We start from the raw sequence: 16,250 nt of genomic DNA on the forward strand, positions 1-16,250 counted from the left end.
TCATAATTATGACTTAGCATCTCATTATTATAATTTAGTATCTCATAATTATGACTTAGCATCTCATTATTGTAACTTTATATCTCATAATTATGACTAAGCATCTCATTATTATAACTTAGTATCTCATTATTATAACTTATCTCATAATTATGACTTAGCATCTCATGATTATAACAGTATCTCATAATTATGACTTAGCATCTCATTATTATAATTTAGTATCTCATAATTATGACTTAGCATCTCATTATTGTAACTTTATATCTCATAATTATGACTTAGTATCTCATTATTATAACTTAGTATCTCATAATGACTTAGCATCTCATTATTATAACTTATCTCATAATTATGACTTAGCATCTCATGATTATAACAGTATCTCATAATTATGACTTAGCATCTCATTATAACTTAGTATCACATAATTATGACTTAGCATCTCATTATTATAACTTAGTATCTTTATCTCTATGAATGTGGCCTCTTTTATTTCTTTAAATGGCAAAAACGAGCTTCCATACACATCTTGAGTTGCCAGTCAACCTACCGACGTGTTTTTAGACAGCGGGAGAAAATCGGAGCATCGGGAGGAAACCCACGTGCACACAGGGAGAACACACAGCTGTGCCTCCTAGCTGTACTTATTTGATTTTAAAAAATGTTTAGGACTTGGCAAATATATACACACACTTCAATCATAATATCATAATCACCTCATTGTTCATTCCCTCAGCTCCACTGACAATACAGGAGCACTACATGCATCTACAATTACAGTATAGCCCACCTGTTGCTCTGAATACTTTGTTAACAATCTCACCCTGTTCTTTATGGTCAGGACCCCCACAGAGCAGGTGTGATGTGGTGGTGGATCATTCTCAGCGCTGCAGTGACACTAACGTGGTGGTGGTGTGTGTTGCGCTGGTATGACAGGATCAGACACAGCAGTGCTGCTGGAGTTTTTAAAACCCGTACCCACTCACTATCTACACATCTACCTCGATGATCCCAGCCAGGCAAGATGTGAAGTCTGAGAGGCATCCATTAGTCCTTCATCAGTGGTGACATGAAACGTCCTCAGGCCAATGCTGGCTGGATATTTTTTGGATAAAAAAAAAACACATACATACAATAAATGTCAAATGTTTGTCCAGAGCATTTTCAGCCCCGATCATCAACAAGTTCAGATACACAGTGAGACCAGAGAAAACATGTCTTTACTCATTTCATCTTCCACGTATTTCAAGCTGGACTGCTCCAAATTACAGCGTGCAAGAGCATTATTACACAGCTTAAGTGCTAATAACCTTCAAATTTCCCACTCATAGGTAATCCATGTATTCCACGATCCATGGGTTAATTTGTTGCATATAACAGTGAAAAGGATTCAAAATGTCCACAAAAATATCTATAACAAATCTATGACAAAAGTGGAAGACAGAGGTAAAATACATGACATTAATAGCAGTTAGGCACAGGAGAAGGTGACTAGGGAACTGGTTGTTTACTTTGTAGACACTTCATCCAGTTTGGGCTCTGAAATAAAAAGAAAAAGGAAATAATTTTAGTCCAGAAAAAACACCCTAAAACTCCTTGCAGCACTGAAGTTCTGAACACTCATTGCTCTTTGACTCCACACAACGCAGGTTCACTGCTTCACAGCCATATGATGGAGAGCTTTATAACCATCTAGAAAACACTGGGCATGCTGCATGGTGACCTTAATATTCTGCTGCTCCAGAAGCGTTTCAGTGTATTAGCAAAGTTATTCTACGGTGAAGCAAGTAAAGAATACATTTAATACACAAACCACCACTAAGTGGATGCTATCAGTGGACCACTGGTGCAGTGCTAGGAGTGTATCAGGCACAATTGTGTTTTTAGTTTTAATTAATGCCTTTTTATTTGTAAATACATGATGAAATATTCAAGAGAACAAAATAACATTTTTTTTTTGCTTTTTTGATTATTTTTGACCCACCAGGGAAATTGAACTCTGGGAAGGAAGTCAGGTCCCCACCGCCGTACAGCCGCTGTAGTTTGGCAATTTCTTCTGCCAGGGCTTTCTGATACTCAGGCCCTGCATCAGGTAAACCACCAGTGGATCTGGAGGGAGAGGAGGACTCAGTTTGAGAGTTTCACATTTTGAATGTCACTGAAGAAGATTACAACCAACAAATATGGTGGAAATTTTCAAAATACATGCAAAAAGGAAAAAAAGCAATGCTACTAGCGCTGGTGGAATTTAACATATTTTCAACAGAAATATTATTACTTAAAATGAAAAACATTGAAAGCTTGTTTTTAGTTATAAACTTAAAATTGGTGAGAGAGTGAAGCACTGGAAGTGGTGCTGGAAGCTTATTTTAAATGAAATGGACCACAGTGCTAATATTAATCATTCATTCAATGACTGTAACCCTTATCCAGTTCAGGGTTGCGGTGGGTCTGGAGCCTACCTGGACTCATTGGGCGCAAGGCGGGAATACACCCTGGAGGGGGAGTCAGTCCTTCACAGGGCAACACACACTCACACATTCGCTCACACCTACGGACACTTTTGAGTCTCCAGTGTGGTGTGTCTGTGTGGGTTTCCTCCGGGTGACTGTCTGTGAGGAGTGTGGTGTGGTCTCCCTGTGTCTGCGTGGGTTTCCTCCGGGTGATTGTCTGTGAGGAGTGTGGTGTGTTCTCCCTGTGTCTGCGTGGGATTCCTCCGGGTGACTGTTTGTGAGGAGTGTGGTGTGTTCTCCCTGTGTCTGCGTGGGTTTCCTACGGGTGACTGTCAGTGAGGAGTGTGGTGTGTTCTCCCTGTGTCTGCGTGGGTTTCCTCCGGGTGACTGTCAGTGAGGAGTGTGGTGTGTTCTCTCTGTGTGGGTTTCCTCCGGGTGACTGTCTGTGAGGAGTGTGGTGTGTTCTCCCTGTGTCTGCGTGGGTTTCCTCCGGGTGACTGTCAGTGAGGAGTGTGGTGTGTTCTCCCTGTGTCTGCGTGGGTTTCCTCCGGGTGACTGTCTGTGAGGAGTGTGGTGTGTTCTCCCTGTGTCTGTGTGGGTTTCCTCCGGGTGACTGTCAGTGAGGAGTGTGGTGTGTTCTCCCTGTGTCTGCGTGGGTTCCTCCGGGTGCTCCGTTTTCCTCCCACATGCCAATATTTACTCGTCAGCACCAACAATACAAAATTTGTTTATATTAAAAAAAATTTTTTATATTAAATCAAAAAATGGCGCCGACGACAGTGGCAGCATCTCGAGGTAGCTCCGTCTCCGCTTGTTTTTTCTAAGTCTTTGTTTACTTTTTTATCTTGAAACTTTTTGGTTACACACCTTGAGGAGTGTTTTGTTTTATTATATCCTATGGATATGGACCGATCACAACGACCCAGCGACAGCAAACTTGTGTACACAAGGAATCAGCTGATTGCACTACGGAAGAACGCTGGCAGAGTTAACGTAAACATCCCGGAGGAGCTATGGCGCTTTAGAGGGTGCCGTGCGGGGATTAAAGTGAAGACGAGGCGGCGGGAGAAGAAGTGGAGATACAAGCCCGCAGTTCCTTCGATGGTTATGGGAAACGTGAACTCTCTGGCTAACAAGTCTGACGAACTGGCTGCCTTGGTAAGAAACCAAAAGTTATACAGAGAGTGTAGCCTGCTATGCTTTACGGAGACATGGCTAACTAGCCAAATCCCCACTGTTAACGTTGAGCTGCCCGGCTTCAGTGTGGCTCGCTTGGACAGAGACTGTAAACTTTCTGGCAAAAAGAAGGGAGGTGGACTGGTGATGTACATTAACAACAGATGGTGCAATCCCAGACACGTTACAGTGAAGGAGACTGTATGCTGTGAGGATGTGGAGTTACTGGCGGTCAGTCTTCGACCGTACTACATGCCGAGAGAATTCTCGCACGCCATTGTGGTGTGTGTTTATGTTCCGCCGCGTGCTCTTCCGGACAGAGCGTGTGACGTCATCCACTCAATAATCGCTAGGCTGCAAACTCAACACACTGATGCATTTTTTGCAATCTCGGGCGACTTCAATCACATAACACTGGACTCCACTCTCACGAATTTCTACCAGTTTGTTAACTGCCCTACTCGAAAAAACAGAACAATAGACCTCATGTACGCAAATTTGAGGGATGCATACAGTGCCACGCCACTCCCCCCGCTGGGGAAGTCAGACCACAACCTCATTCATCTACAGCCAATGTACAAGCCCAAAGTACAGAGGCTACCAGCCACCACACGCACCTTCAGGAAATGGACACCTGAAGCAGGTGAGGTTCTGAGAGACTGCTTCGGATCCACAGACTGGAGTGTGTTGCAGAGTGGGGAGGACTTAGAGGAGGTCACACATTGCACTACTGACTACCTGAACTTCTGTATGGACATTGTTGTTCCCACGAGAACTGTACGCTGCTTTCCCAACAACAAGCCTTGGATTACCAGCAATGTCAAGGCCCTTCTCAATAGGAAGAAAAAGGCGTTTAGAGAGGGAGACATGGCAGAGCTGAGGCGCGTACAAGGGGAACTCAAAGTTAAGCTGAAAGAGGCTAAGGAGGACTACAGAAAGAAGGTGGAACAGAAGCTGCAGGAGAACAACATGAGGGAGGTTTGGGATGGTATGAAGACCATCACTGGCCTCAAAAAGAGCAGCAGTTCTGTGGAGGGGGATCTGGACATGGCGAATCAGCTGAACCAGTTCTACTGCAGGTTTGACCGCCCTGATCCGGATCCAGCTCCGATGGCAGTGGTATGCCAGCCACCCCTTACTGACTCGGACACTGCTCTTGTGTGCTTGCCCGACCAACCAACACCTCCTTCACACTCTAGGCGACCCCCATCACATGCTATCACACCTCTCCCCCACACGGTGTCAACGGCTGCAGTCAACAGCCATCAGTCTCCAGCCATCCAACTACCCCCCGAGGCAATCACCTCCCCTGCCCCCATCCCCCTTCCCCCCATCGTCACGGCTGATCAGGTCAGAGGACAGCTGAGGAGACTACAACCTGGTAAGGCTGCCGGGCCAGACAGACTGTGTCCAAGGCTGCTCAAGGCCTGTGCTGCTGAACTGGGTGAGCCACTGAAGCACATCTTCAACCTGAGTCTCCGTCTTGGTCGAGTTCCAACACTGTGGAAGACATCATGTCTCACCCCTGTCCCTAAGAAGCCACACCCGAGTGAATTTAACGACTACAGGCCTGTGGCTCTAACATCACATGTGATGAAGACAATGGAGAGACTGGTCTTATGCATACTGAGACCCCAGGTACGCCATGCACTGGACCCACTACAGTTTGCATACCAGGAGAAAGTGGGCGTGGAGGATGCCATCACTTATCTCCTACACAGGACACATTCACACCTGGACAAGGGGAACAGTGCTGTGAGAATCATGTTCTTTGACTTCTCAAGCGCTTTCAACACCATCCAACCTCTCAGACTGGGAGACAAGCTCCAACAGATGGGTGTGGACGCTCACCTGGTAACCTGGATTACAGATTATCTGTTAGAGCGGCCACAGTACGTGAGATTGAAGAACTGTCTCTCCGACACCATGATCTGCAGCACAGGAGCTCCACAAGGTACTGTGCTCTCACCAGTCCTGTTCACCCTGTACACATCTGACTTCTGCTACAACACTGAGTCGTGCCACATGCAGAAGTTCTCTGATGATACTGCAATTGTGGGGTGTATCAGGAACGAGCAGGAGGAGGAGTACAGGAGCCTGGTGGAGGTCTTTGTGCAATGGTGCAAACTGAACCACCTCCAACTGAACACTTCAAAGACCAAGGAGATGGTGGTGGACTTCCGCAGGTCAAAGCCTGTCCTGCTACCAGTCACCATTGATGGGGTCGACGTGGAGGTGGTGGACACCTATAAGTATCTGGGCTTACACCTAAACAATAAACTGGACTGGTCAGCCAACACTGAAGCACTCTACAAGAAAGGGCAGAGCAGGCTGTACTTCCTGAGGAGGTTGGGGTCCTTCAATGTCTGCAGTAAGCTCCTCAGGATGTTTTACCAGACTGTTGTTGCCAGTGTCCTCTTTTATGCTGTGGTATGCTGGGGAGGAAGCATAAAGAAGAGGGATGCTGGGCGACTAGACAGGCTGGTTAAGAAAGCTGGCTCTGTGGTGGGGGCTGAACTGGAGTGCATCACTTCCATATCAAACAAGAGGACCCTGAACAAACTGATTAGCATCTTGGACAATGAGTGCCATCCACTCCACAGTATCATAACCAAGCAGAAGAGCTTGATCAGCTGGAGACTTCGCTCACTGCCAGGCTCAACTGACAGACTGAGGAAGTCATTTGTCCCCAGGGCTATTGAGCTGTTCAATGCTTCACTAAAGGGGAGAGGAGAGTTGGACTTCTCTGCATAGTCTGTCTGTCCATCCAACACCACCACCACCTCCACCTCCTCCATATTGCACATGTGTACCTAACTGGACAATAGACAGGTCAACCACTGGACAAGTCAACCAACTCATCTACCTCATGTGTACCTTAATCTGACAGCTACAATAGTAGGTGTATACTTAATACAGGTACATTGCACTAAATTGCCTTGCACTATTTTATTTAATATATTTATTTCTAATTCTGAAACTGCACTGTTATTGCACTGTACTTATATTGCACATTCCATACCCATTGCATTATCCACACCTTTTCAAATTTTAAATCATATGCTGCACAAAAGAGATCATCCCCAGCTGCTCACAGTATCACAGATTCTTGCCAGGCTATGTTTGATTACTCTGACGATTGATTGATTGATTGATTATTCTTAAGCACACTGTCAGCTTCTTGGGTATTTGATTTTTTTTTTTTTTTTTTAAAACTCTATTAGTCCATTGCTGTTTAGTGATTTGTGTACGTGATGTCTAAGTCTGTAAGCTACTGAGACCTTTAATTTCCCCTGGGGATCAATAAAGTATCTATCTATCTATCTATCTATCTATCTATCTATTACGTTTATGATCAGAAAACTGAACTGTGAACCCCAGTCCTAATTCACACTTGTGTTAAGGAAGACTTACCGGCTGTGCGAGGAATATTCATGGATAGCATCCAGGAAGAGTTTCTGAATGGGGTCCAAACCAGCTGACAGTCAAAAGAAAAAAAATACAATTACTAACAATTCATTTACACAAAGGGCATGATTCAAATGAAGAAGTATTCATTTTCTTTGATAAATACCCTTTTCAGAAGACTGAAACTGACAGCACAAATAAGTAATAGATACACAAGGGGAGTTACTTGCCTGGGAAGCTAAAAGGCTGAGTGAATAACAATGGCCTGATTCCCCAAATGCTGCATATATTTTTTCAGATTCAGGTTAAACTGTCACTTTACAGTGAGGTTCATGCTGTGAAGCTGTTGGGGAATCATGGGCAATTCATACGGTGAGTAACAGTAAGCTTTACCTACATCTACAGGAAGACAAACTGAAGCAGCTGGATATAGAAGAAAACAAACTTGCTGTTTATCAGTGATGTGTGCATTGGTCCCTGCTTTTTTTAAAAAGTGCATTTAGCAAAATCCCTTTGAATTTGACATAAACTGTTTTTCATACACAGCAACCAGAGTGCAAACTCAGACTCACAAAGTGTATCATTCACCACCTTGACAAAGTGGGGGAGGAAAAGTAAACCTTTTCTTATCCATCTTCACACATACACCACCATACAGAGGGAAAGAGGCTTAAATACTGGTTACATCATGCAACTCCCGGGAAAGAACAGTGAGGTACAGGCACAAGTGTTTGGGAGAGAGTGTGAGCAAAGGAGGAAAAGACGATGAGTATGAAGTCATAACCTAAAATCAAAACACTTTAAATTCATACTCATACTGTAGCATCCGATTCAAGGTAAAACTACGAGAAACACGTTGAGCTTGTACAACAGTGACCTCAGTGCCACCTTAACCTTAACATTAGAATTAAAAAAAGAAAAGTCAACAGCACTTTGACAAAGTTCAACTTTGGAATTTCCAAATACAAGGAAAAGCAAATAAGGTGTTTAGCATTACACTTTACATTATAAAAAATATACAATAACAATATTAAAATTATTATAAAATTGTTAAATGGATGCATACGTGGAGAAAAGAACTGTAAAAGTAAAGAAAAAAAACAGAAAGAGGAAAATAAAGAAGTTGCGGTTAAAAGGAAATTCTAGGAATTTTCCAAAGTTCTACCGTAATTACATTGTTAGATGTGAGAAGTCATTCACAGTGTTGTGGTGTACTCGATTCTGAAGAAACACAGAGTCAGAACTGTTCACAAATGGAGTTAAAAGATGGAACCTGACGTCCGAAGCATGATGTGTTTAAAAGGATAGACTCCTTCTTGAATGAGGCATCATCTTAGAACAGTTTTGAAATATGGTTTTGATCTAAAACACATTATGTTGAGTTATAAAAGCACCCAAGCAAACTGTTAACAGTGTGAGCACCACATACAACACTGAGAAGACAGGTTTATCGCCTTCAATAAACTTATACAAACACTCAAGGAAAGCAAAGACAAGTTTATCTATGGCTCACAATGTCAAAATAGCTTAGGTTCTTTAAGAAAAACAGCTGGATCCAATTAAATATCTCTACAATGATCACGCCATATTGAACTACTGTGAATGACCCCGTTACATCCTAAGAATTGAATTATGCAGATATTTAAAAACTCAATTAAATTCGCCTTTTTGCAAAGCACTAGAATCTAGCAGAATTCTACGAGGAGCAGAGAAACAAATACAAAGCAGATGAATGCAAATCAAAAACGTGATGCAAGATGGCGACCAATGATGCATTGCAAGCTAATAACATGGCATTAATACAAGCTCTTATTTTGATGTGGGGGAAAAAAGAGCCATAAGCAATCACCAGAAATGCGGAAGCTCATCAACAAATGTAAAGGCATGATGGGAGGAACACAGGAGGAGAACATTAGTGGAAGTGACTGGGCTGTGCTCATGATCCAAGGCAGGACGCAGACAGAAGCTCTGTCCATTGTTGGAAAAGTCCATTGGTGAAGCAGAAATTCTTATTTAGACACATAAGCAATTCATAGCTGCACTGTGTTTAGCATCCTGATTAAACAATGACATTTGAACTTTTGGGGAAAATGAGCAACTGTCTATGTCACAACTTGGATTGTGATCGCAGCCCAATTCAAGTGGCTTGAGTCTACATGGCTGCAGTGATGCTGGACCCTGGGTTGAACTAGTATGTCTAAAGATTGTGTTACAGACTACAAACATCTATAATGTTATGATGAGCTAATAGAAAAATACTGTGCAGCCCTGTTATTAAAGGATAGTCAACAGAGTAGTATAAAGCATCAATAAATCCATAAATAAACATGACAAAAATGAGCTGTCAAGACTTTCAAAAAGTAGATAGAAGAGGGGTTAAAAGGGGGTGGGTGTTGTACCCTCAGGCGCTTCCACAACTTCAATAGGAGCTTCGGCAGCATCTGCGATCACGGCTGCCCCGTCTACCTGCTCGTCTGTAGGAGCTGCTTCAGACACAGCTTCAGCCGCAGCTTCAACAACAACTTCAGCTACAGCTTCAGCCATGGCCTCCACCACTTCTGCAATGGCCTCAGTGGGTACAGTTTCAGCTATGACTTCAGTTACCACTTCAGCAGCAGCTTCTATAACTGCCTCAACCACTGCCTCTGCAACTGCTTCAGGCTCCCCTTCTGCAGCTTCAGGGGCATCTTCTAAAGGAGCTGCTTCAGCTACAGGTTCAGCTGCAGGAGGAGCTGCTTCGGTTACAGGTTCAGCCGCAGGAGGAGCTGCTTCAGCTACAGGTGGAGCTGCTTCGGCTACAGGTGGAGCTGCTTCGGCTACAGGTTCTGGTGCAGCAGGAGCTGCTTCGGATACCGGTTCAACTGCAGGAGGAGCTGCTTCCGCTACAGGTTCAGCTGCAGGAGGAGATACTTCGGCTACAGGTTCAACTGCAGGAGGAGCTGCTTCGGCTACAGGTTCAACTGCAGGAGGAGCTGCTTCGGCTACAGGTTCAGCTGCAGGAGGAGCTGCTTCGGCTACAGGTTCAGCTGCAGGAGGAGCTGCTTCGGCTACAGGTTCAACTGCAAGAGGAGCTGCTTCGGCTACAGGTTCAACTGCAAGAGGAGCTGCTTCGGCTACAGGTTCAACTGCAAGAGGAGCTGCTTCGGCTACAGCTTCAACTGCAGGAGGAGCTGCTTCGGCTACAGGTTCAACTGCAGGAGGAGCTGCTTCGGCTACAGGTTCAACTGCAGGAGGAGCTGCTTCGGCTACAGCTTCAACTGCAGGAGGAGCTGCTTCGGCTACAGGTTCAAATGCAAGAGGAGCTGCTTCGGCTACAGGTTCAAATGCAAGAGGAGCTTCTTCGGCTACAAGTTCAGGAGCAGGAGGAGCTGCAGCATCAGCTGTAGAGGTACTCACTTCAACTTTAGTTGCAGTTGCTTCAAATGCCTCTTCTGCTACAGGTGTAGGAGGGGCAATTTCAAAAACAGATGTAGTGGCAGCAACTTGGACAACTGGTTCTGCAACAGGCGCAGTTTCCATTACCGTAGCTGCAGATTCAGCTGTAGGGGCCATGACAACTTCAGCAACGGCAGCAGATGCTTCAACAGCTGGAGCGTGTACTGCTGCAGCAGCTTCGGCAACTGGCTCAGACGCTGGGGTGGCAACAGCAGGTGTAACTTCTGCAGCAGCAGCCATGGTGGTAGCTGCAGTCTTCTTGGGGAATTCCACATAGGATTTGTGTTGGACAAGTTTTCCTATATCAAAGTATGTTTTTGGAGCTGACTTTTCTAGGACGGAAGGGAAGGAAGGTAAATATACAAAGATATTTATTTCGTTCATATCCTGAGGTATCTGACCTGACAGAATCCCTGAAAACCACTAAAACCAAGTCATTACCCAGTACCATGAGCAAAATGTGATGAGGTTAACATTAATTCCTGGCACATATTCAAACAAGATATAAGGGATATGCTGAGGAAACATGAGTAATGCAGTTATGATGCTTTTGGACTGGAAACTGGGTGAACAAATTGATTTTGACGGAAAGTAATAGATTCAGGTTAACTAAGTTTCTTATTAAGAACATATGTAAAATTGCTAAAGACTGAGGCATCGTGAAATGATCACCATGAATTCACAGACATACATAACCTTACTCAACAACGATTGTTCAATCCCATGAACCATATAAAACCAGGCTGGGTAATGCATACCTTCTCAATACTGTTTATACATGTGTGGAAAAATCTGCTTAGCAAGAACATGATGAACCTGTTTCACAATCTACTTCTCAAAGTTTAAAGAAATCAGAATGAATACAAAAGACATTGGTTAAATTATTAGCCACATCACAAACTATAAGTGGACTGAATAAATTCCAAACATAAATGTTAGACAGCAAAAAAAGAAGGCAGTTCTTTGTTAAATCCAAAAGAAATAAAAATAAACATTGAACATCATCTTGGCTGAGGGTAAAGTGTTAATTGTGGAGGGAAAAAATATTGTAGCTTTACTGGCTACACATAGCTGTACACATTGGCTGTAACATAGAATGTGAAATAGTGTGAAATAAAGCATATGAATATGACAGAGAATAATATAAAAGTCATGTCATTAAACAAACCAAAATGATCAAATATTTGTACCAGCACACAATCATTTCTATTGATTCAGCAAGAAAAACTTTTCTTCACATACACCAATGCATTCCAAGTTTTGTTCCTAAATTAGTACTTGTTTCTTCTCTTTCTAAAGCTCTATACAGGTCTGTGATAACGTAGCTGCTGAAGTTTCCTGAAGGTCATTCTGATGGTACAAGTAAAGACACCATCACATTTGTACCTTTTGTTTCTTTCCATTGTTGTGTTTCTAATGTTCAATTCACTTTAGTCATGTAGCATCTTAATTCCATCATTGATTCATTCATTCATTCATTGTCTGTAACCCTTATCCAGTTCAGGCCGGCGGTAGGTCCGGAATCTACCCAGAATCACTGGGCACAAGGCGGGGTGGGGACGGCAGGCATTCACAGGGCGACACACACTCACACATTCACTCACACACTCACACCTATGGACACTTTTAAGTCTCCAATCCACCTACCAACGTGTGTTTTTGGAGCGTGGGAGGAAAGCGGAGCACCCGGAGGAAACCCACGCAGACACAGGGAGAACATACCACACTCCTCACAGACAGTCACCCGGAGGAAACCTACGCAGACACAGGGAGAACACACCACACTCCTCACAGACAGTCACCCGGAGAAAACGCCACGCAGACACAGAGAGAACACACCACACTCCTCACAGACAGTCACCTGGAGGAAACCCACGCAGACACAGAGAGAAAACACCACACTCCTCACAGACAGTCACCCGGAGGAAACCCACGCAGATACAGAGAGAACACACCACACTCCTCACAGACAGTCACCCGGAGGAAACCCACGCAGACACAGGGAGAACACACCACACTCCTCACAGACAGTCACCCGGAGGAAACCCACGCAGACACAGAGAGAACACACCACACTCCTCACAGACAGTCACCCGGAGGAAACCCACGCAGACAGAGAAAACACACCACACTCCTCACAGACAGTCACCCGAGGAAACCCACGCAGATACAGAGAGAACACACCACACTCCTCACAGACAGTCACCCGGAGGAAACCCACAGAGACACAGGGAGAACACACCACACTCCTCACAGACAGTCACCCGGAGAAAACCCACGCAGACACAGAGAGAAAACACCACACTCCTCACAGACAATCACCCGGAGGAAACCTACCACACAGACATGTTAAGTTTAAAAGGAGACTTTCACTGCAGTGGATCATTAAAGATGCACTGTCCAAATATTGAGAGAGAAACTGCAGCCTAATTAAAGTTGCTTGTACCACATTTTCACAAATGACTGTAACAATTTTCTTTTTCATAAAATAAGCAACACACAAACCATTGTGTTAAATCAGTTTACCTTTGTTGGACTTTTTGGGCTTCTTGGTGTTAACAGATTTTGAACTGAACGCAACGGCTGGAGCTCTCCTCAGTGCACCACAACTCTCTAAATGCAGAGCCTAACACAGGAAGGTAAGATAATATCAATAAACAACCACCAACGTTTCTTATTTTGACATTATTGTTTAATCCACTTCATTTTAAATAATTACAGATTATTTTAAAAGTATTACACCGTGACAGTTTACTCCTCGACTTCAAGGTCACTGTGTCCAATTCTATGTACTACACAAATGTACAGCCAAAACACTCTTTCTGTTTTTCCAGCTCTTTACATTTGCTTTGTACCGATGTGCACCTCCGTTAAATACTTTCATTCACCATTTAAATTCAACATCAACTTTCATTTGTCATGTTAATAATTATTTTTGTTTCGTTCAGTAACTAATTATACATCATTTCATCTTAGAGTAGGCTATGAAGGACTGGCGCCCCCTCCAGGGTGTGTTCCCACCTTGTGCCCAGTGATTCTGGGTAGGCTCCAGACCCACCACTCAGTGTAATATATGTGTTTATTACTGGGCATCTTACAAACGCTTTACAAATAAGGCACATAACTACGTTCAGAATCCATTGTACTGTTCAGCATAATTACAGAATACAAAATTGAAATAAAAGTATGACAGTTTATCCAAGTTTCTATGACTTTTATTTTTATAAATAAGGAATGCAGCTACTGTTTTTAATTCACTGTGTTTGTAATTATAGATCTTTAACATTATTTACACTGCACCTACAGAGAGGGTCATGGTCAGACGCTTTCATTACAGACTCTAGCGGAGTTTCACTGCGGTTTGTACTCATTAGGTTCAGGATGTGATTTAACACAATAATCATCATCACACACTTCAGAGATGTTTTACACAGTTTATCCCATAAGTACAGAGGCATTATATGAACATAGACTAAAACTCTGCTAGAGTCTGACCATGACCCTCTCTGTAGGTGCTGTGTAAATAATGTTAAAGATCAATAATTACAAACACAGTGAATTAAAAACAGTAGCTGCATTCCTTATTTATAAAAATTTTAAAATAAAAGTCATAGAAACTTGGATAAACTGTCTTATTTTTAATTTTACTTTGTAATCTATAATTATGCCTTATTTGTAAAGCGTTTGTAAGATACACACATATAATAACCACATATTTCTAGTGTCATACCCTTTACTAACTCAGTACTTATTTTATCTTACGGCTTATTGAACAGGTACTTACTCTGTACTCACCCAGTAACTAACAGGCTGTAATTTAAAGTGTTACTGAAAAGATTAACTCATGAAGCTGTCGAGTACCACAATCATAATACATTATTTTTACATATGAACATATTAAAAAAGAAAAACACCTTTCATTTTACCAGGAAAAAAATGATTTAGTTTCCCGACTTCTGAACCATAACAGAATTGGTGCTGGGTTGTTGTCCCGGCAAAAAAAGTACAGTGTTCCCCAAACAGGTCTCAGACCAAAGACACAGTATGAACATACATCTTTACAGCATGGGGATACACTACAGACTTTAAAACCAAACAAGAACAAGCAGATGGTCAAAATACAGTACGTTTTTGTGGTGAAAACAGGATATTTTCTCTTTTAGCTGTGTCTTCAGAAAGTGATTTTATTTTACTGACTTCACTCTTGACTGTAGTTAAGCAGTTCTCCTCGTTCAGACTCAGTGCAGTTTGTCAGACATTGTTTTATTAAAATGTTAAAGAACTAAATCACCGTTGGAGTTGTTTACTTTTCCAATTAGTTCTGCTTCAATTAACTGTGGGTTCTTGTTCACAGCTTTGTAAAAACTCTAAAAAGAAAAGAACATTTAAACAGCAACTGCGATTATAAAACCAGAGCAAACACTCAGTGGAGACTCGTAAAAAAAAAGGAAAATATAGCTGTTTTTACCTTCAGAGAGCCAAGCCGACCAAGTCTGAGAAACGAGGCCATCTTTGAGCTCATTCACTCTGTCCCTGCGAAAACACGACGATTTCTCCTCAACAAACATGTCTCTGTCAAAACACTGAGGGTAATTTGAGAACTGAATGTGATAAATGTCGTTATCTCTGGGTTTGTGAGTATGACTCGGCTCACGACTAGAGCCGTTTGTCGTTTAACGTTAACTCCCTGAGGCAATAAGCAACAACGGCTGTTACTGGTGTAAACCCAAATCTGTTCAATAAATACACTGCTATATTTTCCATACGGGACAAAACTGATAAATCTGCTGCATTTATTTGGTGTTTTTCTGTATCGTGTGTGCTTTGTGAAATAAATAATTATTTATTGACTGAGCCAGATTTTACCCTTCAATCCAAAGAAGACGAAAATCCCCAAAGCTTCTGTTGAATGTCCTTCAGACACGAAGAGCTCGGAGTGTAAACAGGGCTCTGACTGGAAAAGCCTCGTTTGTGTGAAATGCCGAGATGCTTCTGAACCGAGTGAACGCCCCCAGATCCTGGATTTACTGATTTACCACAGCGATATCACCATCGGAGAACACACCACTCATTATTAATCCTACTCTCTAAAGGGTTACAATATATACCTTCAACATTGTTATAACCAGTCAAATGTATAAGAATGTAAAACCCGGGGGTGATTATTTGTTAATATCTCCCTGTGTGCGCACAGAAGATGGTACAGTTCCAAAACACCGGGGGTCTGTCCCAATACAGAGGACATGCTGCCTACTCCCTTCTCAGGAATCAAGTGTGCAGTTGGTGTTTGAGGGAAGCGATGCCGGAAGTGATTTTAAGTTGTTTATGTTTAAAAACAAGCTTATTTTTTATCTTTAATGTAAAAATGTACACACATCTTCAGAAATCTCCAGGGGCTTCTTAAGGAGAAAACAGAAAATTATAGAATTTTAGAATATTTACTCTTACTTCTATACACTTTCAGTCAAAAACGTTGGTTAAGTTGGTGAGCAATCCTGTTTAGAATATGCAGCATTACATTTAAAGAGTGAATTCGTAATAACGCATAAAGTAAACATACAAGTGCAAATTCCACACTGAAATAAATAAATCAAGGCCTAAAAAAATTAATCAGTACAATAAATAATTAAGGGCGACAATGGTGGAACAACAGGTAGCGTCACTGTTACAGTCCAATTCGGGTGAGTATGTGAGTGAATGTGTGAGTGTGTGTCGCCCTGTGAAGGACTGGCGCCCCCTCCAGGGTGTGTTCCTGCCTTGCGCCCAATGATTCCA

The 16,250-nt window shown here is 42.7% G+C and overlaps 1 protein-coding gene across 3 annotated transcripts; it reads right to left on the bottom strand.

Annotated features, from left to right (window-relative positions):
• Positions 1 to 334: 334 nt before the first annotated feature.
• On the bottom strand, positions 335 to 15,727 carry si:ch211-140m22.7 (uncharacterized protein LOC570370 homolog). Of its 3 annotated transcripts, XM_066686060.1 has the most exons (8): positions 15,342 to 15,727; positions 14,944 to 15,008; positions 13,002 to 13,101; positions 12,123 to 12,230; positions 9,440 to 10,807; positions 7,047 to 7,110; positions 1,988 to 2,112; positions 339 to 1,542 (listed from the first exon to the last, which is right to left on the bottom strand). In XM_066686060.1, the coding sequence occupies exons 2-8, from the start codon at positions 14,995 to 14,997 to the stop codon at positions 1,511 to 1,513; spliced, it is 1,851 nt and encodes a 616-aa protein (XP_066542157.1). In that variant the 5' UTR covers positions 14,998 to 15,008; positions 15,342 to 15,727; the 3' UTR covers positions 339 to 1,510. The 3 variants fall into 3 exon arrangements, with proteins under 3 accessions (XP_066542159.1, XP_066542157.1, XP_066542158.1); XM_066686062.1 differs by lacking the exon at positions 14,944 to 15,008 and having other exon boundaries at positions 335 to 1,542; XM_066686061.1 differs by lacking the exon at positions 12,123 to 12,230 and having other exon boundaries at positions 340 to 1,542.
• Positions 15,728 to 16,250: the final 523 nt, after the last annotated feature.

This window comes from Hoplias malabaricus, chromosome 12 (assembly GCF_029633855.1).
Source record: "Hoplias malabaricus isolate fHopMal1 chromosome 12, fHopMal1.hap1, whole genome shotgun sequence".
NCBI lineage: Eukaryota > Metazoa > Chordata > Actinopteri > Characiformes > Erythrinidae > Hoplias > Hoplias malabaricus.